Source organism: Rhamphochromis sp. 'chilingali', assembly GCF_963969265.1.
Source record: "Rhamphochromis sp. 'chilingali' genome assembly, chromosome: 8".
NCBI lineage: Eukaryota > Metazoa > Chordata > Actinopteri > Cichliformes > Cichlidae > Rhamphochromis > Rhamphochromis sp. 'chilingali'.
This window is the reverse complement of record NC_137935.1, coordinates 22,507,964-22,534,682: the sequence shown is the minus strand read 5'-3', so window position 1 is coordinate 22,534,682 and position 26,719 is coordinate 22,507,964. Positions and strand designations below refer to the sequence as shown.

Here is a 26,719-nt window from a genome sequence, read left to right as displayed (position 1 = left end):
TTGTTAGAGCCAGTGCTGCCATCCAAGAATGTCACCAGGCAGCAGCTGGTCACTACTCTTACATGTTTCTACGTATGAGTGTGTATGTTGTCTTACAGTCAGCAGTATAGTCAGAATAGTGCACTGATTCATGGACTCTCTATCTTTGCATCCATTGGTTTGTGTGTTGAATAAGCAAGTTTAATTTGCCACAAAGTGCAGATGGCTTCTGAAATCTAACAAGAGAATTTTGCCCTCTCATGGCTGACAGACACACTTCTCTGTTTGCCTACATACATAGATTCACACAGTCACACTTTAACAAGCATACCCACGTGGAAAAGAAACAGGAAAGACTTGTGTTATATTTTTAAAAAATAGTTTTTTTTCAAATATAACTATATAACAGAAAAAAAAATGTCACACACACCTTGAGTGGAAGCAGGTTACGAAGCCTAGATTAGCTTTTGCAAAGGTTTAAAACAGCAGAGATTTAGATAGGAGAGGCAGAAGGACACATACATGGAAAGAAAAACAGATGGGGCAGAGAATAAGTCCATCTGGATTTTTTTTTTTTTAATTACCGTATTTATTTATTTGTACTATTTCCATTTGTTTCTTTTGTGTCTTTCTCTATATGTGTTATTATCATGGTGTAATTGCTGCGCATGCACTCCAGAATAGCCTTGAGACAATTGGGTTCCTCTGATATGACAGAAAAAAAGAACACACTAAAATAAAAATGCTGTTTTCAATTATTCTACTTTTGGTAGTACATCTAGGACACAGTTATTTATTATAAAATACAGTTACAGACACTTTTCCTGCTTGGTATTAATAAAAACTTACTTTGTGACACGACATCCTTTTGTAACATGAGTTTGTCCTCTTTAATGTCCAGTGTCTTCTTCTTCAGCTCATTTATGTCTGTGTGTTTGTTTGTTTTACATTTTAGGAAGAAGAGAATACTGATGCCAGGATTGCGGCATTAGGAGCCAACTTGAAGAATATGGTTTATGAGTATGTCTGTCGGTCTCTTTTCAAGGTAAAGCACATATTTATACAGAACTACAAAGCAAACGTTGTTCGGATAATTTATTTGGGTAATTTTGGTGATTTGTATGTTATCAGTGGGTAATATATAAAACAAATGGACATGGTCATGTGGGCTGTGGCATTTAAATGATGCTCTGTTGGTACTAAGGTGTTAAAATACTAAAATTAATTAATTAATATATTATGATGCCATTTGACCTCCTTTAGCTATTTAATGTTTTCATGGTTTTTACAAAATATGCTCAAAGAAGATGGATGGATAGATAGACAGCTAACAGGTGGTCATAAAATATTAAATATATATTGTGTGATGACTTGCTTAGTTTTTTTACTTACTGATATCTAGTTAAATTCCACTGTAGAATGAATTGACTTTATGAACAGATTATGAATGTGTGTTTGTATTCTAGTTCTATTATTCTTAATGTGAGAATTTAGATACATCTCTTGACTTGGACAAGGCACTAGTTTCACTTGTAGTAGCATATATGACATATAGTCAAGGTTTTACAGTCTACCCGGGGTCTTTACCTGCTACTATTCTAGTATATACTATACTAGTAAGAGACTTTTATGGTTTTAGACTCTTTCAGCTTCATTTCTTTCTGACTCAGAGCACACACTACAAAAACATGTATACACACAGATTGACACATGCACACAGAAATGTGGCACATTTTTGTGCTTTGTGTAATCAGTCATTTTACTCTTCAACTTTGTGTGTGCACAGCTGTACAGTATCCACTGCTGCAGCACTTCAGTAGACGGGCTTGAACTTTGCAGCTTGGGGTAAATCACTTAGACATGGATGAAGAGATGAAGCATAGAGAGGGTTGGACAGAGGTCATGGCTGTTTAGATGTCTGGTCTAAACCTGAAAAATTAACTTTGCTACACGTCAAGCTGGGTCATCATCTGGTTGGTAAAAGTACAGAATATAGTAGGTGACAAGCAGAGATGTGTTAGGAAGGCTTTTGAAGATGTGGACTATGTAAAAATGCTTGATTTTCTTTTTTGATTTATTTAGGTTATTTACAGGTGGGGCGTGTGGATGTGTTGTGTCTAACAAAACACTTGCATCTGATACAAAACAAAGTGAAACTCAGTCACAATAGTCCTGTAATTACCAGGAAGCTCTCAGGAAAGTAAACCTGTGATATCCTGTCATATCTTGGTGGGGACATGTAATTGATATAATGCTTTCCCTGGCCGCTTCCCCTAATCCTTGGCCCTTAACCATAACCTAATTGCTTTTTGTCCCTATAAGGGCTGTTGGTCCCGATAAAAATAGTAACATTCCAATTTTTGGTCCCCACAAAGATATGTAAACATGGTACACAGATGCACGCACACACACACACACATACCAGGCTCTGGTTACCTAGGTAACATTCTAATTTATTTACAACCTGTCAAATATCAACTAAGATTATCCTTCATGCTGCTCTCTTACTGGTAGTCGCTTCAATCTCTCACCTCAAAGTTAAGAAAAGTTTACTTTGTGTTGCTCAGTGCTGTCCATAGGTCACAAGCATTTCTATTGTCTCTGGTTGCCACTGCCAGCCACTTCCTGTGTGGATGCCCCTTTGGGAGCGACAAATGAATAAATAACAACTACTTGGTCCTGACAAAACAAAGCGCTGTATAATATAATTTCTTCACTATAACTCTGGTTTTGTTGCCAGTGGTGCTTAGTTTATGGGGCGATCGTAGCTCAAGAATTGGGAGTTCGTCTTGTAATCGAAAGGTTGCCGGTTCGAGCCCCGGCTCGGACAGTCTTGGTCGTTGTGTCCTTGGGCAAGACACTTCACCTGTTGCCTACTGGTGGTGCTCTTCCTCTGTCCAACCCTCAGAGGGCCCGGTGGCGCCAGTGTCAGGCAGCCTTGCCTCTGTCAGTGCGCCCCAGGGTGGCTGTGGCTGCAATGTAGCTTGCCATCACCAGTGTGTGTGAATGGGTGGATGACTGGATGTGTAAAGCGCTTTGGGGTCCTTGGACTAATAAAGTGCTATACAAATACAGGCCATTTACCATTTAGTTTAAAATGCACCCAAATTAATTTATAAATAGATTCTGGAGCCCTGTGTGCACCTCCTCTTTTGCTACCATGCGTTAGATAATCATCCAATAAATACACCCAAATAGGGCTGGGCCATATTATACCGTTCACGGTAATACCGGTATAATGTTAGGCAACGATAGGAAAATGAAATATCGCGATAGAATGGGAGTAAAACGCGCATGCGCAGTGCACATGGCCGATTGTTGAGTGAAACAGATGAACCAGAATTGGTTTGTAAAAATGGTGCAACTTCCGTGATGTGGAACTGGTTTGGTGTTTGTCCGTCAGATACACGACAAAGCACATTTTTTTTGCAGAACATGCAAGCAGCCGTTGTTATTGTCGTATTTGTCGGACTAAGATGCTCTTAAATCTGGGAGTAATCTGGGTCCTAAACTCCGTATTCTTCAGGTCAAACAACACTGCAGCATCACTTAGAGTTAAAAACTGTCTAAATTCTTTCATCTTTAATAAAACGATCAGCATTGCTGCTTTACCAGGTGTAACTATGAAGTTTAACTTCCAGGCATCCATGAAAACTAAAGTTATTACATTTAACGGAGTTAGACGTTAGCAGGAAGCTAGCGGAAGTTAGCTCGCTAGTTTCGCTAGTTACCTAAGCATGATATAGCATGTTCTGACTGAGAGATTTCTGAAAAAAATCAAACGTACAGTTCTGCTATCACTTCCAACATAAATGAAGACAGGAAACTAAACAGCAGTGACGTTTGTAGGGTTACGGAAGTTGGGCTAGCTGGTATATAATGATGTGCTACGTGATCGCTAGCGACACAGCTATGTTAGCATAACATAAACAGTGAAGCTGGAGGACGAACACTAACACTTTTCCACTTATAAAAGTTAATGTGAAGGTTCTTCATGGTTAGAGACAAATGCAATTGCATGGCAGGATGTTGTAAACGGACCAAACTTCAGTCAGGAGAACAACTGAGATAATCCATCCACAATATGAGGTTAGTCATTAATAGACTGCAACAACATGGGAATAGAGCAGCTGCCAGAGAATTCAACATTAATGAATCAATGGTACAGAAGTGGAGGAAGCAAGAAGAATGAGTTTAATAAAGTTTGATTTATCTGACTGCTTTGTTTCGCTTAATGTGCCTTATAATCCTGTGCACCTTATGGTCCGAAAAATACGTACTGCACACTGCAGTTTAATGTTGCAAAGCACCTCTTTTTAACTTCAGTGGATATTATACATGGTTATGCTCAGGATATGTCAGCCCATTTCTACTGGAAATGCCTTTTGGTTAAACTTTCAGCAAGGAATTTGCATTTGCACTGTTACATTTTTATAAAGCTTTAATGTACATAAAAACCAGCTTCTTGTTTAAGTGAAAATAAATGGAAGGTTGTCTTTTTGCGCTAGTAATGTTGTGGAGTTGTATTTTGTCTCGCATCAATTATATCGTCGGTTATATCGTTATCGCAAATTTTCAAATATATATTGTGATAAATATTTTTGGCCATATCGCCCTGCTCTACACCCAAATGATGAATAGCTGTTCTCTGACAGACTACAATCTTTGCATCTGATAGCAGTGACATCAGCTTCTATGAATAACCCGGCTGAATTGATTAACACATTTAACCTCTTTTTGCCCACTTTATAGAGCATTGAGACTTATTACGGACAAGCATGCTAATTCTAATGTGGTTGCCCTTGCCAGCTGTTAAGTGCATGAAATTAGATTAACATAAATATGTGTGGCGGTCACAGAAGCAATGTGGGTGTATTCCACTGTGAATGTTATTAGGTGCATTGTGTGTTTGTTTATTGAGTACTGTGGTACTGTTACATGCAAATGATGAGAATTCAGTAGAATCAATAGATTTATATAATGCCAGTTATGGGCCATTTATACCACCACAGACGTAAGATGTGAGCTATATTAGAAAGTCGTGACTCATTGAAGTCTTACATTAAGCATGTTCGAAATGAAAGAACTTCTTGAGAGTTACTGGTGCAACTAAGTTACTATAATTACTTTGTTTCAAACTGGTTTATTTTTTTTAATTTTACATGTATTTTTACTATTTGCCTTTATGTACGTACAGAATATATTTCAGTGTTATTTTTTCACTTTTATCATAGAGGGCTTTAAACTTGTTAAAAATTGTCCTATTTTACTTTAAAAGAAGGTGATTGTGCATCCTTCATCTAGTGTGTACTACAGTGGCATGAAAAAGCATTCGCCCCCTTCCTGATTTCATATTTAAAATTTAAATATTAGACAAAAATAACACAAGGGGGAACTTGAAACTTGAAACCTGAAAAATAACAATTTGTACTTTGAAGGCTCATTTCGTCGGTTTTGAAGCATTTGGCTGAATCTGAGCAGAAAGTATAGCCCTGTACATGTCAGAACTCAACTTTTATCACTAGTGATAAATAACCCCTTTTTTTCCCACCCTTTCTCTCTCTCTCTTTCTCTCCTTTTCTATCACTTCCTTTCATTACATCTGTGGCAGGCTGACCAGTTGATGTTTGCTATACACTTTGTGAAAGGCATGTACCCCGAACTCTTCCTCGAGAACGTGAGTCATTTTGTTTGTTCATTTTTAGGATTTTATTACCTATTCCAATGACAATCGATTGCTATGCTTTTTAGCTTTCAATGTGTTAATCTGAACTCTTCTGCTTGTTGTAGGAATGGGATGTCTTTACTGGGTCCATCGTAGGAGAAATGTTTAAGAAAGAGGTAAGAATTCAACTTTTTCTTGTAACAACAAGAAGACCACATATTTTTCTGTCTCTCTAACGTCTCCCCTGTCTTGGTAGGAGTTCCCTTCTTGGATTGATCAGGAGAGGCACGGAGCAGTGGCCATTTTAAAAGTAAATGCACTGATATTGAAAATAGCAAACAAAGCATACATGCTCAGCTCGGATAGAAATGGATTTTCTTTTAAAAGTTCCATGTTAACATCATCTACCGTCTGCCGCAATATGCAGCACAGACATAACAGTAGAATATTGCCTCCTGACCATGAAAAATGCATTTTTAAAGGTGTTTAAATAGATTGCCAGTGAACCAGTCCTTACCAAGCTAAAGATTGGATCTATTCATCTTACATCTCTCACCCTTTTAACTTTTGCCCCCTCTCTTTTGCAGGCTACGTTCCCGGCTCTCTACCAGACCCTCTGTTTAAGTGACTCAGACCTTTGGCTGTCCTTCTTGCAGAGCTCGCACTGTGAACAAGAAATCCCATCTTCCATTGCCAAGAAGATTACTCCCTTCCAACAGGTCAGCTTTCAATCAACTTCTTTAGCTGTGAGCCACAGAATCATTGAACACCCGCATTTGTTGGTTCAAGATGAACCTTTCAGCATAGGTCACTCCTGTTTCTGCTTAGAAACTGATTGCTGTTACAACAACAGACAGCCTGCTATTTTAAACATTTTTATTTACCCTCCAGATATAATTTGTATCTACTTCTTCTTATTTTGATAGTTATTATCATAATTACTTAAAAGGATAATATGTACAAATACATAATATTATGGTACAGAAGTTATGTATATGTATATTAACTTGGCTATAGATGTAATTGTTTGTGTAATCGATTTTTGCTTTTGCATACATACAGTACATTTAAGATCTAGGTTACATAAACCTAGGACCCCAGAAAAATGTGTATTAGGTTGGCAGGTTTTTATTGAAGGTTGCTGACTGTCAACAAATGTCACAAAGTGATTGCTACACCAAAAGCTGCCTTGTGAATGCTTTGGTCACTAGCAGATTGCCGAGCTCTCCCATAGTTTGCATGAAAAATGCTGACTTGTCTGTAAACACTTGCCAAATGCCAGTTGATCACCAGAAAACTAAAAAAGGCCAGTGGGAACTTCAAAGTAAAAGGTGTGATTCACTGCTAAAACCAACATGTTTTAACAGATACAGCTATTACTGTGAAAGCAAATAGTTTCCATTTCAAGCTTGCGACACACTTTTCACAATTTAACTGTTACTTGAATATAGTTGCTGAGCACTTGCAGACAAGTTGCGATCTTGCATGCAAACTACAGGCAACTTCCAGCACCAATCACAGGGGAACGTTCAGTGCAGCACCTTTATACCTTTTTATGACCAATTTCCCTTTGCAACTACCCAAAACCTCAGACAACCGCTCACCAACCAGTTGGGGAATACAAATTACTCCTTGCAACCAGTGGCTGCCAGCAGGTTGCCAACCCTCTCTGGGCCTGTGTGACTGTAGCCAAAGTGATTGGGCAGCTTCAGATGAGGACCTCGCCCTCAGACCATCACAGACTACAGGACCACCAAACCCTCCCCCGCATCCTCTGATGTCTCCTTCCTCAACGAGCTCAACAACTTTTATGCTCGTTTTGAGCGAGGGAACCCCACAACCACAACCAAAGCAGACATGACGCCAGACCACCAACCTATGACTCTCTCCCCCACCGATGTAGGAGCGGTGCTGAGCAGGATCAATGTCCACAAGGCTGCAGGCCCTGATGGCATCCCCGGGCGTGTTCTCAGAGCGTGTTCTGGGGAGCTTGCAGGAGTGCTCACAGACATATTCAATCTGTCCTTGGCCCACGCTGTGGTACCGGCCTGCTTCAAATCCACCTCCATCGTCCCGATACCCAAAAACTCCAACCCATCTTGCCTCAATGATTACCGCCCAGTAGCACTCACCCCCATCATCACTAAGTGCTTAGAGCGACTGGTCCTAGCACACTTCAAATCCTGTCTCCCCCCCACCCTGGACCCCCACCAATTCGCATACCGCCGGAACAGGAGCACAGAGGATGCAGTCTCCATCGCAATGCACTCTGTCCTCTCACACCTGGACAACAACAACACCTACGCCAGAATGCTGTTTATAGACTTCAGTTCAGCATTCAATACAATCCACCCCTCACAACTCATCAGGAAACTGACAGACCTGGGTATCAGTTCCCTCATCTGCAAATGGTTACTGGACTTCCTGACCAACCGCCCCCAACATGTCCGGCTGGATAACCGCTGCTCATCTACCATCACAATGAACACCGGTGTACCACAAGGCTGTGTGATGAGCCCTTTCCTCTACTCCCTCTTCACCCACGACTGCAGACCTGCTGATGGTTCCAACACCATCATTAAGTTTGCAGATGACACCACGGTGATTGGCCTCATCAGTGACAACGATGAGGCCGCCTACAGGGAGGAGGTGGATCATCTGGCTGAGTGGTGCGACAGAAACAACCTGCTGCTTAACACCGAGAAGACCAAGGAGCTCATCGTGGACTACAGGAGGAATGCTGACCCACATCCACCCATCCACATTAAGGGGACGGCTGTGGAGCGTGTGAGCAGCTTCAAGTTCCTGGGAGTCCACATCTCCGAGGATCTCACCCCGGACGACCAACTGCTCCAAGCTGGTCAAGAAGGCTCACCAGCGCCTCTTCTTCTTGAGGACTCTGAGGAAGAACCACCTGTCCTCAGACATCCTGGTGAACTTCTATCGCTGCACCATCGAGAGCATCCTGACCAACTGTATAACAGTCTGGTACGGGAACTGCTCTGCCTCGGACCGGAAGGCGTTGCAGAGGGTCGTGAAAACTGCCCAGCGCATCGCCGGAGCACCACTTCCTGCCATAAAAGACATCTACAGGAAGCGGTGTCTGAAAAGGGCTGGGAAAATCATCAAAGACTCCAGTCACCCATCACATGGACTCTTCACCCTCCTGCCCTCTGGGAGGCGCCACAGGAGCCTCCGGACTAAGACCACCAGGTACCGGAACAGCTTCTTCCCCACAGCTGTCAGACTCCTGAACTCTGCCTCCTGACATCTGACCCACGTTAAACTCATGGACTGAACATACACACACCCACAATGGACAACTGTACCCTCAAACACAATAATAACATGGACTGAACCACCACTCACAACCACTAGCACTTTATATAGCCTCTGTAGAAACTATCTACACCCTCACTTATCTTAACTGCACTACTGTATAGCTCTGTGTAAATAATCATTCTGTACATTCGATAATTTTTAATCCTACAACTGTTTACAACTTGCATAGTTCCCATTTCTGTATAGCTGTATATCTCAGATTCCTGTAAAGTTATTTATTTCATATTCTGTATAGTTTTTCATATTTATATCCTGTTCATATCCTGTACATAGCTTGTACTCACTACAGCCTGTACATACTTATAGTTATAGAATATTCACAACATACTTCATACCGTGTACATTATAACATACCATAATAGACCCATTTCTGTAATATACTCACATATCTATATTATTGCTAATATATATTGTAATATATCTATATCACTAAAGCACTTCTGGATGGATGCAAACTGCATTTCGTTGCCCTGTACCTGTGCATGTGCAATGACAATAAAGTTGAATTCTATTCTATTCTAATTTATTTTAGTATAATAAAAAAATTCTTCAATCTTTCTTTGTTTAATCCATGGTCAAATAGAAAGAAAAAAAACACCATTCCCCACCTGGTTCCAGATTGAATAAAAAAAATTACCCATTCTCAAGACAAAGAAAGACACTGGAAGCCACTTATCTGTAAAGTCAAATACATGCATTACATGCAGGTGACATACTCGTTTGCATATATATTTCATTCTAAAATATATTAAAAAGAAGATCTCAAACCCTCACCCTGTGAGTCAGACTGTGGATCTATGAATAATTTAGGGAATTACTTTTTAATACCTGACTCTTTGGAATATGTCGCATACTGCTTTGACATAAGGTTTTTATTTTATCGGTTTGTGGGGATTTTTTTGTTTTTTTCCAGCTGTTATTGGTTCAGGCTGTCAGACCAGACCGGCTGCAGAGTGCCATGACTTGTTTTGCATCTCAAACCCTAGGTAAGTGTTTCAGATTACTACTGTGTGTTCTTTTCATATTTGCTGTGCACCTGAATATACATAAAAAATAGGTTCCCAGTTAAAAACAACAAATTCACAGTGTCTTTCATCTTTAGTGATGCTTACAAGATTTCTTTTTTGCCCTAATTAGTCAGACCAAAATCATTAAAATAAATACACCAACACTCTTTATTCTCTTCTTATGCAAAATATAATGCAGATGTTGAAAGTAAACAAACCAAAATGTGACTGAAATGATAAACTGAAGCACATTGAAATTTATTGTGATTGCTGTGAATAATGAGATATAAACATATGAAGATGTCCTCTTTTATTCCTTTCAGTAAAGTATTTTTCTGCTTTCACTCCACTATATAGAAAGGTGCTTTGTTTTTCAAGTGCACCTTCTGCTTTCACACTCTACTCAAACAAAATATTCTCAGACAAGGCTTTTATTCAGGACTTCTAAGCCGTATTTTCCCACTTGTCATCAATGGTGTGATTTTTATAGTTTTTCACAATAGTCCTTCGCATCCTCTCTTTATTTGTCTTTCATCATTGCAAGAATGTCACTGTCCTTAAGTAAATGCCACACACACACGCACACATGCACACAAATCTCTGTCTGTGCTCTTTTTTCATCTCTCTCTCTCCTACTGACACAGACGCATCCAAAATATCTTTGTAACTCTTGTTTTGCGTCATGTTTTCTAACACGAGGATAGCCAATACCTTAGTTTCAGACCAAAGCGTCAGCCAAAACAACCAAAACTATACTTGAATTCTCTGTTTGACCTGTGAAACCACACAGTGGAAATATTGCACTTAAGCAGTGTGATCTCTGGGTACAGCTTTGCTCGCTCTTTGAGGAATTCACTAGATTGTTGAATTTAAGGTCAGAGTTATGCACTGTCCTTGTGCTTATCTGTCAAAGTTTCCATCGATGACCCCCATGTCAAGTCTGAAGCACTCGTCCCTGTAGTTTGCTTTCTTAACCAAATATCTATCATAACAGAATGTCTGCTTGGTTGTGCAAACATTTCCAAGTCACCTTTGCACCGGTGCATTAAACTACCAAGGAATGGATGTGGACCCCTGTGGGTTTTCCATTTTCTGGCATTGTTGTTAATTGCAGATAAAAATTTTACACTGACAATAAAATCATTTGAATTCATTTCATTTTGTTGTCAGTTCCATATGATCAGAATGCAGTGAATGTCAAACATTTCCAAAATAATTTCCTAACTGAAATGTATACTCATTTGCCACTTTGTTAGGTACACGTATTAAGCTATAATCAGTCAATCATATGGCAGCAATTTGCATTTAGGCAAATTGCTGTATGATCACGACGACCTGCTGAAATTTAAACTGGTCATCAAAATTGTGAGATCCAGGCCTTGAAGGTAGAGGTCAGACTTGAATGGCAAGACTGCTACAAGCTAAAGGAAACCAACAGTAATTCAGATGACCACTTGCTGCAACCAGGTTATGCAGTAGAACATCACTGAATGCATAACACATCAGTCCTTGATGCAGATGGACTAGAATAACAGAAGACCACACTGCGTACCACTCCTGTCAGCTAAGACCTGCAAACTGAGGCTGCAATTTTCACAGGATCCCTTAAATTGGACAGAAGAAGATTGGAAAACCCTGCTGGTCTGAGTAGATTTGATTTCTGCTGCGTTATTCGGATGTAGGACCAGTAATCAATATGAAAGCATGGATGCATCCTGCCTTAAATCGGCAAGCTGGTGGTGTAATGGTGTGGGAAATATTTTCTTGGAAAACTTTGGGCCTCTTACTAATTGACTAATTGAGTATTGTTGCTGACCACAGCCATCCCTTTATGACCACATTGTTCCCATCTTCTGATGGTTTCTTTCAACAGCTCAAATAATCTCAAACTGCTTTCTTTGAAATGTAGTGGAACGGCAGATTCTCATCATGGATGAGCAGCTGGCAAATCTGCAGCAACTATGTGACCAAATTCTCAAAAGAATGTTGTTAAATCTTTGCCATTAATAATTAAGGCAGTTCTGAAGGCAATACTTGCAAAGTGTACCTAATAAAGGGTCCGGTGTGTGTATGTATTTTCCATCTCTCTGTCTTAGTGGTGTTATTTTCTGTTGTGGACTGAGCTTATTTCTCAAACACAAGTATCACATCTGTGTATCTATTTTTATACATAGGTAGACTTTTAAAAAAAATCACTATACAGAGTTCATCTGCACAATCCTTACACGCGCAGTAACCCACTGATAACAGTGTACTGCGTGTACAATGGATGAGGTGGATAATAGTGCATGTATATTTGAAAGAGCTTGAGCGACAGACAGATGAAAAAGAAACAGAAGAGAAGAAGATTTTGTGTCTATGTGTATGTGTTTCTGGCAGTAAATCAGTATGCTAATGAGGCATGGTCTGTAATCCTCTTACAGCTAATCTCACTCAATCCCTCCAGTCCAGGCCTGGGCACTGCTCTCACACACCCAGGCATGCCTGAGTGAATACAACAGACACACACACATAGAGACTCGGTGCTTGCTCATACAACTTCTCAAAACACACAAAACCTCTTTCACAAAAATAGTGACTTTGACAGAAAGATAATGAAATTTTTATAGAAAGACTTGAATGCTCATAATGCCAAGGATTGTATGTGAGCACCGTTCTTTCACAGTCGCTCAGTGTTTCCTCAACAGCACTGTTTGAACCACAGAGAGACCAGTACTGTCCTTTTCCAGGCTCATCTTAGCCCTGTTTTTTGATAGCATGTTGTAAAGGCCAAGGTGAACTTTGCTATTCAGACGGAGGATGCTGGTCTGCAGCATGAATACTGATTACCTGCGCACGTCAAAGGTAGTTGTGTATGTAATTGTGCAGGCCCACGTTCTGCCAATTCTCCCTTACTTTGCAGAGAGACATCACAAGCCTTGTGGTCGGAGAACTGTTTTTCTTAGTGTTGCCATAGCGATGCGGCAAAAGGTCACTCGGCGATGTTCTCCACTAAGACCTTGTGTATGTGCATACATGTGTACTTCAGTGCAGCAGATTGCATTTGGCAGCAGACACCAAAAGAATGTTCAGGATGGGGCAGCTGCGCCAACCAGAGAAGACAGCACTGTGCGTGTGTGTGTCTGTTTGTGTGCGCACGCTCGTATCTGAAAGCAATATCTGCTGATACTTGCACAAAAAACATCACAGAGGAATTTCTAACACAGCCACTCGTGCTCGGCGTGCCTGGATCATTGCATGTGTGTCACTATTAACCCATATCTGATATGTGATTCAATATATTACAGCGGGATTAGAGTTTAAGTATTCTCAATAAGGGGTTGCACACCACACGCACACACACACACTGATATAGTAAGAGCTTGGCTTCTCAACACCAGGGGGCTGAAAAGGTGTTCTTCTCTGTGTGGTGAATTCTGCTGCATACCTAGTACTCAATATGCATAGCACATCACCCTCCTAAACTTTCTCTCTCTGTCTTTCATAGTGTCTTCCTCTTATTCCCCATCTCCCTTTCTCCATTACCTCCTTCTTTCCACTTTCCCTCATCCTTCCCTTTTTTCTTTTTTACCCCAGACCTCTCTTCACATCACCACCCCTTTAGGTGCTGTCTTCCCCTCCTTCTCTCTGTCTCCCTGTCTATCTCATCTATGTCTCCTTCTAACCCATCTGCCCTCACCAAATACCGCTTTGCTGCTATGTACTAGCATTTCCCTCTATTTCTTCTTTCCTGCTGTGTTCAGCCCTTGCTCTATACATTGCTAGTATCCTCCCTGCACAATATATCCACTTACTCTGACTCTGAGTACCGTATCAAATTTGAACGTAATGTTGACACACATTTTACAGATCCTTTTTCTGACTCTTTTTGTCATCTTCCTACTCCCTTTTTCCTCCTCTGTGCAGCTATGAAAGAGCTCTCACCCCCTCCTCTGAATCTGCGGCGTCTCTACACCGAGACAATGGAATGGGAGCCAGTGTTGATCATCATCTCTCCAGGGGCAGACCCTTCCCAGGAGCTCGCAGAACTAGCAGCCGAAACTGTTGGCAGGGACAATTATCATGAGGTAGCGAATAACAGTATAAAATGGTAGAAGTCGCAGCAGATTATCAAGTGCAGGTGGATTTTTTCTTATCATAACAGCAAGATCACAACTATAGAATCTAGCCCATTCAATTTAGTCTAGCCTGGAATCTAGTAATATACTACACACCTTAAAGGGGAAAACAGAAGGTGCTACAAAATGTCCTGTTGCTAAATAGTTGTTGACATATGTTTATTTGGCATATAAGTCTGAGAAAAGATGCTCTTACACAGCTGAAGTAATACAATGTGGTTATTATCACAATTTAAAAGCTGAAACTCAGTGATAATCTCACTTGAATCAGATATGTGCCTAACTTGTGAGTTATTACAGTGTAGTAATCAAGTTTCATACCAATTTCTCTGTTTCTCTCTCACCCCTCCATCTCTCCCCCCACTTCTCCTGCTCTCCCTCTCTGTGTAGATCTCCATGGGTCAGGGGCAGGCTGATGTAGCCTTAGCTACACTCAGAGAATGCTCCCGAAATGGAGACTGGCTTTGCCTGAAAAACCTTCACCTTGTCACCGCATGGCTTCCCCTCCTGGAAAAAGTGAGTACTCTGTCTCAGTGAGTTTTTGTCTGTGTTAGTGCCAGAGGATCAGCCGTTAGCTTTTATCTGTGTTCATGCGTCTGAGTGAGGTTTTTTTTTTGTATTTTGAACTATTTTTTGGGTTAATAATGGTTGAACAATAGAACCTGAAAAGGGGTCAGTTAGTTAGTCTGAATAGATTATTTATTCATGGATAAGAACTTGTGTCAGTCAACAGCTGGACTTTATTAACTAGCTCTGCATTAATGTAAAATGATATTACATTACATCAACGTGTGTGTGTGTGTGTGTGTGTGTGTGTGTGTGTGTGTGTGTGTGTGTGTGTGTGTGTGTGTGTGTGAGGGGGGTGGCGGGGGGGTTCACTCCAGCTTGTAAGTGTTTATCTGTAATGTTACAAAACTGCTACATACAAAAACAAAGCCAAGAACACATTCTGCTGGTTGCCCAAATTTCCATATCTAAAATTACCTTCTGTCCTTTGTCTACACATACACATTTTGTATTCTGCTATTCTGCCTGCCCACAATAGACTCTTTGGTGTTGTTTATGCCGCTGTGTTTCTACATTTGTCTCTCTGGACATTTACGTGTGTGTGTCTATGTGTATATGTGTTTGGATCTTGCTTTAAGTATGTGTGGATTATCATGTTGTGATGTCTTGTATATTTTAATTTCAGGGAAGATGGGCTTTTATCTTACAATAAATAGGATTCTTTTGTGTCTTGCAAATTTTTGGTTGTTTCTTTATTTTATTTTTTCCCGGGGTTCAGTTTCATTTTTTTGTTGCTGTAGCAGGCCACATCTGTCAGATGCCAAAAAAAAAAGCGATAATGGGAAGCAAAGCCCAAAGCAGACAGTTTCAAAGTTTAGCTGGTTTATTGACTCAAGGAGAGAAGATGTCATCGTGCAGAGATCCAAAAGACTGAGCAGGTTAGTCACTGGGAGAGGAGTAATTTGTAAGTCTGGGAATGATTGGTTTTAGTTATAGGAGGTTGGGCAGGCAGGCAGGTGAGTTGAGACATAGACTTCTTCAGTGAAGTTGAACAGACCTACTCGATGGAAACAGGCGAGTTGCACTGAGTGGGGAGCCACTCTTTGGCCACTGGGGAAGTACTGAAAAGCAGGAAAACAAGAATATTACACTAAAAAATCTGCGAGAATGCTGGGGAGCCATAAAAAAGCCCGATTACCACTCTGAAGAGGCACACAACCTGGTGGACTCTGAGTGCTGGAGCCTGTCCTTAAGTAGTGGTTGTTGATAACAGTGTCGACCAACAGGTGACCAAACCGAAGAGTGGGAATCTGAGTCTCCTCCTGCCTAACCCAACGGGGACAGTGCAGGATGATAACGGTACCATATCGAGAGGAACCACTTCATGCTGTGATTACCCCCCGTGTCTGTGTTTGTTTGTGCATAGCCCTCACCTGTATATGTGTGCCTGTGTGCGTGCCTTGGAGATAGCCAAGAGATCCCACGTGTCAGCTCTGCGCCCCCCTCCCTGAGTGTGACTTAAACCATGGCTTATTACAGCTCTCCTCTACTTCTTCTCCTAATATTTCACTTTGGATTTATCTGCTTGTTTTTCTATTTGTTTCCAACTCTATACCCCCGCCATCTTCTCACCAGGTTTTCACACCCCTCCCTAAATTTTACAAGTATAACTCTTTCTTTCCGTCTCTCCCTTTCTCTCGCTGTTTCATTGTTTCTTTGCGCAGCTACCGATGTAGTTGGGGCCTCAGCACTCGAGCTTGAAATGAAAAGCTGACGCAATGTGAGGAACGAGGGAGGCAAGGAGCGTAGGAAAGAATGGAGAAACTGAGGATGAAAATAGAAAAAAAACAGGGAAAATGAACTGAACCGCAACATTCTAACAAGAGAGGGGGTGTGTTTTAGTATACGCTTCAGTTTCTGTAGCTTCGTCCTTTTGCTTACCGTTTCTCCCGCTCTATGTTTTCCAGCTTCTTTTTCTTGCCCATCTGTCTCTCTGGTGTTTCCTTTCTTCACTAAAGCAGTTGGCCATTTAAAGAGATGGAAATAGAGGTGGAGAGACTGCAGAGAAGAGTGGTCAGTGTTCATAATCTGAGTTGGCAGGGCAGATGTCCTCTCATTGCTGTCTACTCATATTCTTCCACTTGTGCTATTTTCTGTCTCATTTTTTACATCAGTCACTCCATCTGTCTACTTATGGATCCTTCCCTCACTCTTGCAATCAATTTGCTTCTGTCTGTATTATTCCAGTATGAGGAAACAATGGCAAAATTTGATCCACACTTTTTATGATAAATCAGATACCGCCAGTGATGTGTTTCAGAATATCTGCTGTGATGTAATTAGTAACTGATCGAAATATGATATCTGTGTCTTTACAAGGATAATTCTTATCACTGGTGTGCTGATTCAGAGCCTATTTAGTTTATCTATTTGTGCATGAGTGGTTTGGCTTTCACACTCTGGACAGTGTGGATATACTCCAACAAAGAGAGATTTTGATTTGTGAATACTAAAATAGATTTATGCTCTCTCTAGCGTCTTCCTGCTCCTGCTTTCTATCCACACATCTACACATTTTCTTTTCCTCGTTGTTTTCTTCTTGGTCGTACACCATCCTGCAACGCTATAATCTGTTGCAGTGGAATTCTGATTGACGACGCTTCAGACAGACATATGCGTAGACACACTTACGCAATACACACCCACATACAATGGGGGACATCAAGTATTTCTTCAAGGGACATCAGTTCTTGTGGTCTTTGATTTTTTTGGGGATCATGTGAGCTGTCATGAGGATGACTTGAGCTCTAAATGATGCAGAAACACATTGATTACAGTTTGACTGTATGTGTGTGTGTGTCTGTGCTTGTATGAGATCAGATGACACAAGACCCTAAGGTGCCAGCAGGCTATTTTTAACCATGAGTCTTTGAGAAAAATAGAAAGAGATGGGGAAGGAATGTAAAGGGGAGACGTGAAAGAAAGAAAGCTAGAAATTGAGAGAGTAATGGAGTCAGGAGAAAAAAAGATGCTGAAAGAAGAAAAAGAAAAGTGAATGTGAAGTGAATGGGTTTGTCATTGTGGAGAATTTATCACAGTGCAATGATTCTAAAAGAGAAACAATTACATAAAAAGACAGACGGAAAACATGAAAGGATGAAATGTATTTACTTGAAGTATACTGCTCAAAAGTCTAGTTTAATTAGTATAATTTCCCTACATGCAGCACCTTGCAAAAGTCTTGAGGCACCTCTCATTTCTTTATATTTTGCTAGGAAAATAAGTGCAGTGATTTCTTGAAATTTGCAAACATACAATATAAAAGGTCAGTATTTGGTATGACCACCTTTATTCTGTAACACAACCTGAACTATTTTAGGCAGGCTTTCTTGTAATTTCTTTAAGTAGTCTTCAGGAATAGTTCTCCAGGCTTCTTGAAGGACATTCAAAGCTCTTCTTTGGATGTTGGCTGCCTGTTGTTCCGCTCTGTCAAGATCATTCCATACTGCTTCAATAATCTTAAATTCTGAACTCTTGGGAGGCCAATCCGTGTGTGATAATGTACCAGTGTGTGTTTTTCTATCCAGCTACGATGCATCTCCAAGCTCCTGGGTCAGATCTTTGCTTATTTTTTTTCAGATTTCTTAAGGACATAACTTTCAGATCCTATCTGTGTGCTGTAGATGTAGATCTTTTAGGCCAACCATCACTTCTCTGGTCCTCTACTCCTCTCTTTTTATTTATTTATTAATCTTGGCACACCATACCAAACTGTTTAATGACACACAGCACACCAGGCTGGTATATGCCAAGTTTTCAGCTAATAGCTCTTTTGGAATCACAGTGTTTATACAAAAATACAATTTTTATGCCTGTCAAACTGTGTTTTAGGCACTTTTCAAATATTCAGCCAAAGAAATTGAAAGTAATGAGTTTTTTCAACAACATTTTGTGCCTAAAGATACAATTTAACATTGGTTCTGTGCTAAGTTATTTTTTGCATAGACACAACACTGGCGCATTTCTTGAGTTTGGTGCCGTTTTTAGACTCTTGCACTCGTTTCATCATGTCAACCACTGAGTAAGGTTTATAGTTTGAAATATTTAAGATTTGCACAGATATGTGGGTTGGGAAGCAGTGGTGCTGGATGCATGTCATAAAACTCAGATTTCAGCATTGATTTATTGGTATATATATTAATCTATTTAATGTGCACACTCTTTTTCCTCTATAGGAGCTAAATGTGCTACGGCCCAAAGCAGGCTTCCGTCTTTGGCTGACAGCAGAAGTTCACCCCAGATTTCCCCCCATTCTGCTGCAGTCCAGCCTTAAGATCACTTATGAGGTATACACACACGCACACAAATACACATCCAATACCATAAGTTTGGTGTTTTAACCCACTGCACAAATTAGAGCTGTTCCAACACATTTTTGCAGGCATTCTGTACACATGCTTACATATCCTTATACTTATTACCACTTTTTATACAGTATCTCAAATCATCCTTGGAAACAGAATTTATCTATCTGTATCTCCCCTACTCCATATAATACGCCAGGAGATACAGAAGCCTGAAGTTTGTGTGTTAGTGACGCTGCTTTAGTGCTCTGTGTGTTTCTGATTCGAGTTGTGCTCATGGGGTTAGCTGCTTCAGCAGCCAAGCATGCTGCATGAACTTCCTGTCTGTTTCCCTATTTTCATCTTTTCTTTTTCTTCACAAACACTTGGAAAAATCTGTTAGTTTACATGTGTTTATACACATTATAACACAGTCTGGCTTACTGCAATACAAAATGTCTCGGCTCCAGGATAAGTGTTAACATTAATATCTGAAGCTATAAACTGATATATGTATGTAATATTTATTTAAATGGGTTAACTGGTTGATTTGTGCTACACCTAAACAAATATATCTAATCTACTGATTTGGCAACTTATCCAGTACATTGATCAACTTTGGCAAATTCTGTGTACGCCTTACTGGCAGTGTGCATTGTGAAACCCCCCAGATGGTGTACAAGATCTTCAGCTAAGCTGTTTATGTTTGAACAAAGTCGATGTGTACTGATTGGTTTTAACTCAAATGGGCCATATTGTTGGCAGAGGAATGAAATGTTCAGAGAACTGTTTAGAGGAACAATATGTGTTGGATCATGTGGCAGATGCTTCAGCTAAATTATACCAAAACATTTATATAATTTATATTCAGTAGTTATGTGCACATGTAGTAGTTCTGTGTATAGTCTAATCTGTTCTTGCAAGAGTACCAAAGTACTCTGTGTCAAGAAGCTTCTGTTCCAGTCCTTCCTGTGGTTAATTATATGTTCAACACTGTCGAACTAAAGAATTATTTTTATATTTAATTTAGCTCTTCCTTTTTTTAATAAGTCAGTTGATGGGCTACAAATAACTTACCTTACAGTTAATAAGTGCAGAAAGGATTTTCAGCCTTCCTGCTATGATTTTTTTTCAGTGTCTCGCAGTTGTCATACTTTGCCAGATTTTTGCTACGGTCACAAGTATTTTGTGTATGAATGCATTTGTTCAAAATATTTATGTGTTTGGAGCTTAGGATGTTTTTTTATGTTTGCAATTTTAGCTTTGAATTTACATGTGAATAATGTGCAGGATTAACACCTTTCACACTTTCACTTTTCCTCCTCCAACATCTTTCTTTCACAATTCCAGGATCCTCCTGGATTAAAGAAGAATTTGCTGAGGACATATGAGTCCTGGACTCCAGAGCAGATCAGTAAAGGTTGTCTCTCGTCTCTGAAATTGATACGTCAGAGTAGAATATACATCTCTGAACTCATCATGTGTCAGCCTTTTGAGATAGCTGACAAGTAGACCTGATGCTTATATTATAAATAATCTGTCTTGTAAAATGACAGTTCACTTTCTTTGATTATAATATAAGTACGTGTTCTTGCACTAGTATAATCACTGTTTGTGATATCACTGCCTATTAGCTTTAGCAGCTTGTCATGTGAACCAGAATCACAGCTTCTGTGTTGTGACGTCGTGACTGATTGTGTGCAGGAGGTATTCTGGCCAGAGCCCAGTCTCTTTTCTGTCTGGGTTGGTTCCATGCCGTCTGTCAAGAGAGACGAAACTACATCCCACAGGTAAAATACTTAACATAATCATAGTTCTTAGTGCTTAATCGTCATGTGAGTGAGTACTCCAACCTTGTCATTGTTACTACGCACACAGCACATTTTCAAATTCCAAATCATTTGAAAATGATTTGTCCCTCTGATGAGAGAGGGTGTCTAACCCATTTAATCAAGGCGTACAAAATGATTAAACAACTTTAAAGAGGCTCTTCTGTTCAGAACTGAATGAGAACTGAAACATCTAAACAAACTTGAAGAAGTTGAGTTACCTTCTTTTTTTCAAGCTTTTAAGGACTACCATTACCTGGATGACTGAGAACCTACTCAGACACTGGACAATTAAAAATATTTGTTGTGAATAGTCAACATGGTTCTAAACTATATAAAATATAATTAACCTGATAGATGGGCCTATAGCCGGATTAACGATTGATAAAGGATGTCACATTAGAGGGGTGGTGAAAGGTTGCTGCTATGAGTTTCTAAAATTTAGGATGACCAAAATTCATTCCCAGACCTATCAGTATCTGGAAAATACCTTTTTCAAATAGTGGTTTAAGATTAAGCCCAGTATTCAAGGAAGGCATGAAATGATGGTTAATTTAAGACAGACTTCAAACAACAAGAAATACGAAATATGTTAATATAATTAATACCTACTAAAGCAATAATAAAAAACATGAACAGATCAATTACAAATTATAAAAGAGAAAAAAGAAATGCAACATAGCAATAAAAATAATCTTTGAACACATTTTTATGTAGAAATGTTTTTCAAGAAGGGATTTAAAGCAAGTCACTGACTCTGCAAGCTTTATCTCTGCAGGCAGGTGGTTCCAAAGATGAAGGGTCACTTTTAGATTAAATCCTTGACTTTGGGACAGCCAGAAGGTACCCACCTGAGGGTCCAAGGCTCCAAACCAGCTTATATTGAATCAGCATCATTGCTGTGTAGTTCTTGGGCACAATAAATCAGTAAAATCTTGAAATCAATTGTAAAACATACAGAGATGCCATCTGTGGGACAAGGATTTTACATTAGATTCCAAAATGCATGTTCAGTGGGTTTGTAGTATTGAAGAGTATACAGTGGGAGAAATAACTACCTGATTCCCTGCTGAATATGTAGGTTTGAACATGAATGAACATTTAAAAATTGTAAACCTGAAATTAATGTGAAATAAAAACCTACAAAAAAAAAGAAATAAACAGAAAAAAGCATGACAGCTCTGTTAGGCAAACACACAAACTGAGTCTCTCTGTGTGTGTGGGTGTGTGCATGGCTGTGTGCATGTACCCATGCATGTGTAAATGTTTACATCCAGCCAATATAAGCCTTTGTAGTAACCCAGTCTGCTGGCCAACACACTGAGTTTGGTCAATAAACCCCACACTGGTGAGGCACCTGATGCTTGTCATGCATACTGCTTATAGAGCAATGTGTGTGCTATTTCTAATATAAAAGACAGTGAAGTATGGAATACTTTTGATGTTGGTGGCCAGTCGAAAGGAAATTAAATTGTCACAACTCTGTCTTGACTCATGGCACGTAGTGGAAGTAGAGCTTTTTTAGTCCATGCGAGTTCAGAATGTGTAACGTATATAAAAGCATTTAAGCAGTATTGAAGTAGGAACACGTGCTGGATTTGAGTCCTTTGAGGTGCTCTTGGAAATGGTCATCCAGGCTCCCAAAAGAAATCCAGATAAAGGCTGGAAAGCACAAATGCCCAAACTTGAGATTTTTAGGTTAAAAATGACCATGGCATGAGAATAAAGGCATCTGATATGTTATTTAAAAGCAAGTGCTTAGAGGTATTTATCAGTATTTTATTGTTTAATTTCTGTAATCACCATTTCTATAGATAAAATCTGGCTGTTTATTTTCTCAGTTTCGGGCATTGATGTATTGAGGTCATTCTATATCACTTCATCAAATCCCTCCAAATGACGATCTCTGATTTGACTGAAAACATCTTAAGGAATGATACACTTATTAATGATAATTATACAAAATTTCAGAGCCTCAGGCCAAAAATAGGAAAATGAGAGAGAATGCCATGCCAAATTTTGGATGTAATATTAATAGAAACTTGCATTTTGTAAAAACATTCTGGGAATGTCACACTGAAGATGGATGGAAGAATGTTTTATCTCACAACCAAGCTTTAATATCTGTTAAATAATTTACCTGATGTTGACTGTGTTTTTTTAATGTTATGCACCTTGTCTATGAGAAGCTGTAAGTAAAAAAAATATAAAAAATCTGCCCACCCAGCCTACCCACAACAATCAGGTTTCCACAGGCCTTCAAATCTGCTGTCAGAGACTGGATATGGAAATATTCTGTAGACTTAAAGCATCCATCTTTATATGTTAACCTGAGACACTCCTGAGAGTCCATATTCATACAATCACGTACCCTAAAATATTTGAAGGACCTAGCTCAAGGAGTTTTTTTAGATATTAGAATTTTAAAATGCCAAAATCCCAAAACAGCTTTAAAACGTGTGTAAAAACACCAATAACAATTTTTTAATCAACAACTCCAAAAATGTATTTAATTCTTGTTTTTATATTTCATGTATTAAATCAGAGTTGAAGGTTTAAAATGTCTGCATGAATGCAGAAATAACCCATAAAAATACCTTTCGTAAAGTGACAGTCTGACATTCACTGCTACCTCACACAGCTTCAGGTGTGCGGGGGAGAGAAAGTAAGCATGTTCTTGCTCTTTTCTTAATGCAGCATTGTGACTTTTGTACCCTTTTGACGTGTACAGCTGAGTACAACATTATAAAAGAAAAAACCGAAGGTGTGTATTATTATGCTTGTTCCTTTCAAATCCTAACGAAACGAGATTCACTGGAAATCAGTCTTGGCTGATTCTTACCTTTCCTTGTTTCCTCGTGTGTCTTTATGAACCAATCAACTAAAAAAAAAAAAGCTTCTTAACTTTAGAAGTGCTGGTTTGTTTGACATTAAGCAATCTGAGTACATTCTAATGAAATATAAAGATAAAAAGAGACTTCAACAAATTTAAGATGTCATTTATGTGTCAGTATATGGTACTTGATGCATTTCTCAAATTTAGGACCAATCATAGAATACCTCGTCTGCCAGCATTTCCCTTTATTTAAAATCCATTTTCCTTTCCGGCCCCCGATATTTGTTTTAGCCTGTCTGCAGTTTTCTTGTCTCTCTTTTGCTGTTTTTATCTCTCTCATTCTCTTTCTTGCTCAGTCACTGAATCTCTGGTAAGTGTTTTCATTTGAGATGGTAATGTTGTTTCTCATCCAAGAACATGATCACCTAATTACTGAAACAGTCGCAGCGCCTCTTGTCCACTCCACCATCACTCATTTTCTTCTTGCTTCATCTACTGTTCTTCTTCCCCATCTCATTTATTCTCTTGTTTTCATCCTCTTTACATGCCACTGCAAAAAATATTTCTTTTAAAAAGACAAAGGCAGTAGAATTAAAATGAAGCAAAGCGGACAGGCTTCTATTTCCAAGGTTGTGTATATTCCTAATGAAAGGGAATCTGTAAAGTTGCGTCTGTGTGTGTGTGTGTGTGTGTGTGTGTGTGTGTGTGTGTGTGTGTGTGTGTGTGTGTGTGTGTGTGTGTGTGTGTGTATGAATGATTAACATTTGGCCAAAGGACAACAAGCTGACTGGTTAGCTATGTCTGGTAAATTACTGATTTTATAGCACACCATCTGAAGTGCTTACAGTCAGTAAGCACAAATATAACCCATACATTAAATTAAACAGTGGCTCAATAAGCAGCATTTTCTTAATACAAAAGCCTACAAACTTGTGAATGTTGACACTTATACTGTAAGCGAATTTATTAGGCCCTGCGAAACGTGTCCCACAAAAGTCTTTGAACGCACATTCAGGCACACAATTGCTGGACAAACAACATACACTTAATCACTGAAAGATGCCCACACAGTTTTCCTCCACCTCTCACCTCATCCACCTACAGTGGGCAGTTTACAACAGGTGATTAAGTGAAGTGATGTAATCAAATTAAAAAAATAAAAATGTTTTTTTGTTTGTTTTTGTTTTTACAGAAATGGTCAGTGCTGTGAAAATGTGTGTTTTATCGACTTATTAAACTTTGTACTTTCAGTTCCATCTGGATTTTAAATTTCGATGGAGTTTTGGATCTAAATAAAGTCCAGAGGTTTTTTGTCACTTTTCATTTGTCATTTCTGTACTGACTTGTACGCTTATCTCTGATTTATCTGCAGGGCTGGACAAAGTTCTATGAGTTTTCCTTGTCAGACCTTCGTGCTGGCTTTGAGATTATCGACAGGCTTTTTGAAGGTAGGACGCTGATGAAATGTGTAAATTCAGCAGAAAGCTCTGCATTTTTGTCTGCACATGATAATCTCTTGTTTCTTTGATTGCCTTTTATGACAGTGTTTCTTTGACGACCAATTATGAAAGAGCATACCCTGGGCAATTCAGCATTCGCATCTCTGTGTTATTTACCTTCTGTGTGGACCCTGCTTTTTATTTGTGTATTTATATGTCTCGATATCTCTAAGGTGGTAAACAATTTCAGTGGGAGTTTGTCCATGGTCTGTTGGAGAATGCTATCTATGGGGGACGTATTGACAACCCGTCTGACCTCCGCATCTTGCGCTCCTACCTTGAGCAGTTCTTTTCCGCACGTCTCCTTTCATCCTCCCACTCTGCTGGACAGAGAAAAAGCAGAGGAGGATTCTTTCCACCTCAGATAAGCCTCCCAAACTCTTGTGCCATATTGGTAGGTTTTTGGGAACACTCATCATGTAACACCTAGTTGTACATATACTTTTTATTAAGATATATACGTGCATTAGAAATATATGCATCTTTAAGCTTAAGGTGAAAGTTTATATAGTTTGTTTACATCTTCATGAGCCCACGTCCAGTGACAAAGAAGCAAAAACGGTTGATTAGATTCACTTCTGTCTGGTGTTAGCTTCATTTTCGCTTGGTTTATAAAGTAGCCACTACAAATAAATGTCAGCAATAACTCTCAAGTAAGTGGTTATGTGGTTCTGTTTTTCTGCTGCTCTGCTTTCTGTTTATATTTTCTTTTCCAGAAGTTAGTTCATTCCACAGAATCACTGAGAGGTCATTTGTTTAAAAAAACAATCAATATAGAAATCTATCATTTGAATTGACAGTCTATTGCTAGAATTTAGCATTTAGCAGTGAGTGATGAGGGAGATCAGTTTAGTAATTTAGGCTTTTAAAGCCCTATTCAAGGCAAATATTTGTTGTTAAAAAACCTGCATCAAACTGTTACAAACAACACACCCTAATGAGCTCAGTATTGCATTATTAATCCCATACACCCACACAGAAATCTAACAAGCATGCCACAAGATTTTACTTTTCAATTTGATATCGTTGCTTAGAAATGGAAAAATGTATTTTGTCTTAAAGCCATGATATAAATTGGCAGAATGCTTTAATTTTCTCTCTCTTTATATGGGTGTGTCAATGTGTGACCTGTATGGGTCTGCGTGTCTTCCCAGGACTACCGCAGAGTAATAGAGAATCTCCCAGAGGATGACAGGCCAGCATTCTTTGGTCTGCCTGCCAACATAGCGAGATCCTCCCAGAGAATCGTCAGCTCCCAGGTGCACCCACACACAGCAGTCTGCCTATTCACACAAGCACATGTGCTCATATCGCCTGCAGCTCACATCAGTCTTGCATGTATACAGATGAAAAATGAAAAGAAAATCAACTCGAATTGTCTTAGTGAGGTGTTGGGTCAACATGTGTCACTAGAGCAGCTTCAGTGCGCCTTGGCACTGATCCCATAAGTCAGTGGAACTCCACTGGAGGGATGGAGCAGCAATCCTGGCAGTGCTGGCGTAGACTCCACATGATAAGCCATGTTATCTCAGCGTGATTTGACAGTGTTCCAAAGAGCTCCTTGTGATGTCAGGAATACTTGGCTTTTTCCACT

At 39.5% G+C, this 26,719-nt stretch overlaps 1 protein-coding gene across 3 annotated transcripts in view; it reads left to right on the top strand.

Moving 5' to 3' along the window:
- The window catches only part of dync2h1 (dynein cytoplasmic 2 heavy chain 1), a 141,849-nt gene that overhangs the window by 79,866 nt on the left and 35,264 nt on the right, over positions 1-26,719 (top strand). For all 3 annotated transcript variants that reach the window (XM_080889712.1, XM_080889713.1, XM_080889711.1), the window contains 14 exons: positions 935-1,024; positions 5,591-5,656; positions 5,770-5,820; positions 5,901-5,954; positions 6,232-6,363; positions 9,900-9,972; positions 13,900-14,060; positions 14,502-14,627; positions 18,854-18,964; positions 20,312-20,381; positions 20,666-20,751; positions 24,999-25,074; positions 25,299-25,519; positions 26,280-26,384. In XM_080889712.1, coding sequence (XP_080745838.1) covers positions 935-1,024; positions 5,591-5,656; positions 5,770-5,820; positions 5,901-5,954; positions 6,232-6,363; positions 9,900-9,972; positions 13,900-14,060; positions 14,502-14,627; positions 18,854-18,964; positions 20,312-20,381; positions 20,666-20,751; positions 24,999-25,074; positions 25,299-25,519; positions 26,280-26,384 — 1,422 coding nt within the window. The remainder of the gene's footprint in view (positions 1-934; positions 1,025-5,590; positions 5,657-5,769; positions 5,821-5,900; positions 5,955-6,231; positions 6,364-9,899; positions 9,973-13,899; positions 14,061-14,501; positions 14,628-18,853; positions 18,965-20,311; positions 20,382-20,665; positions 20,752-24,998; positions 25,075-25,298; positions 25,520-26,279; positions 26,385-26,719) is intronic.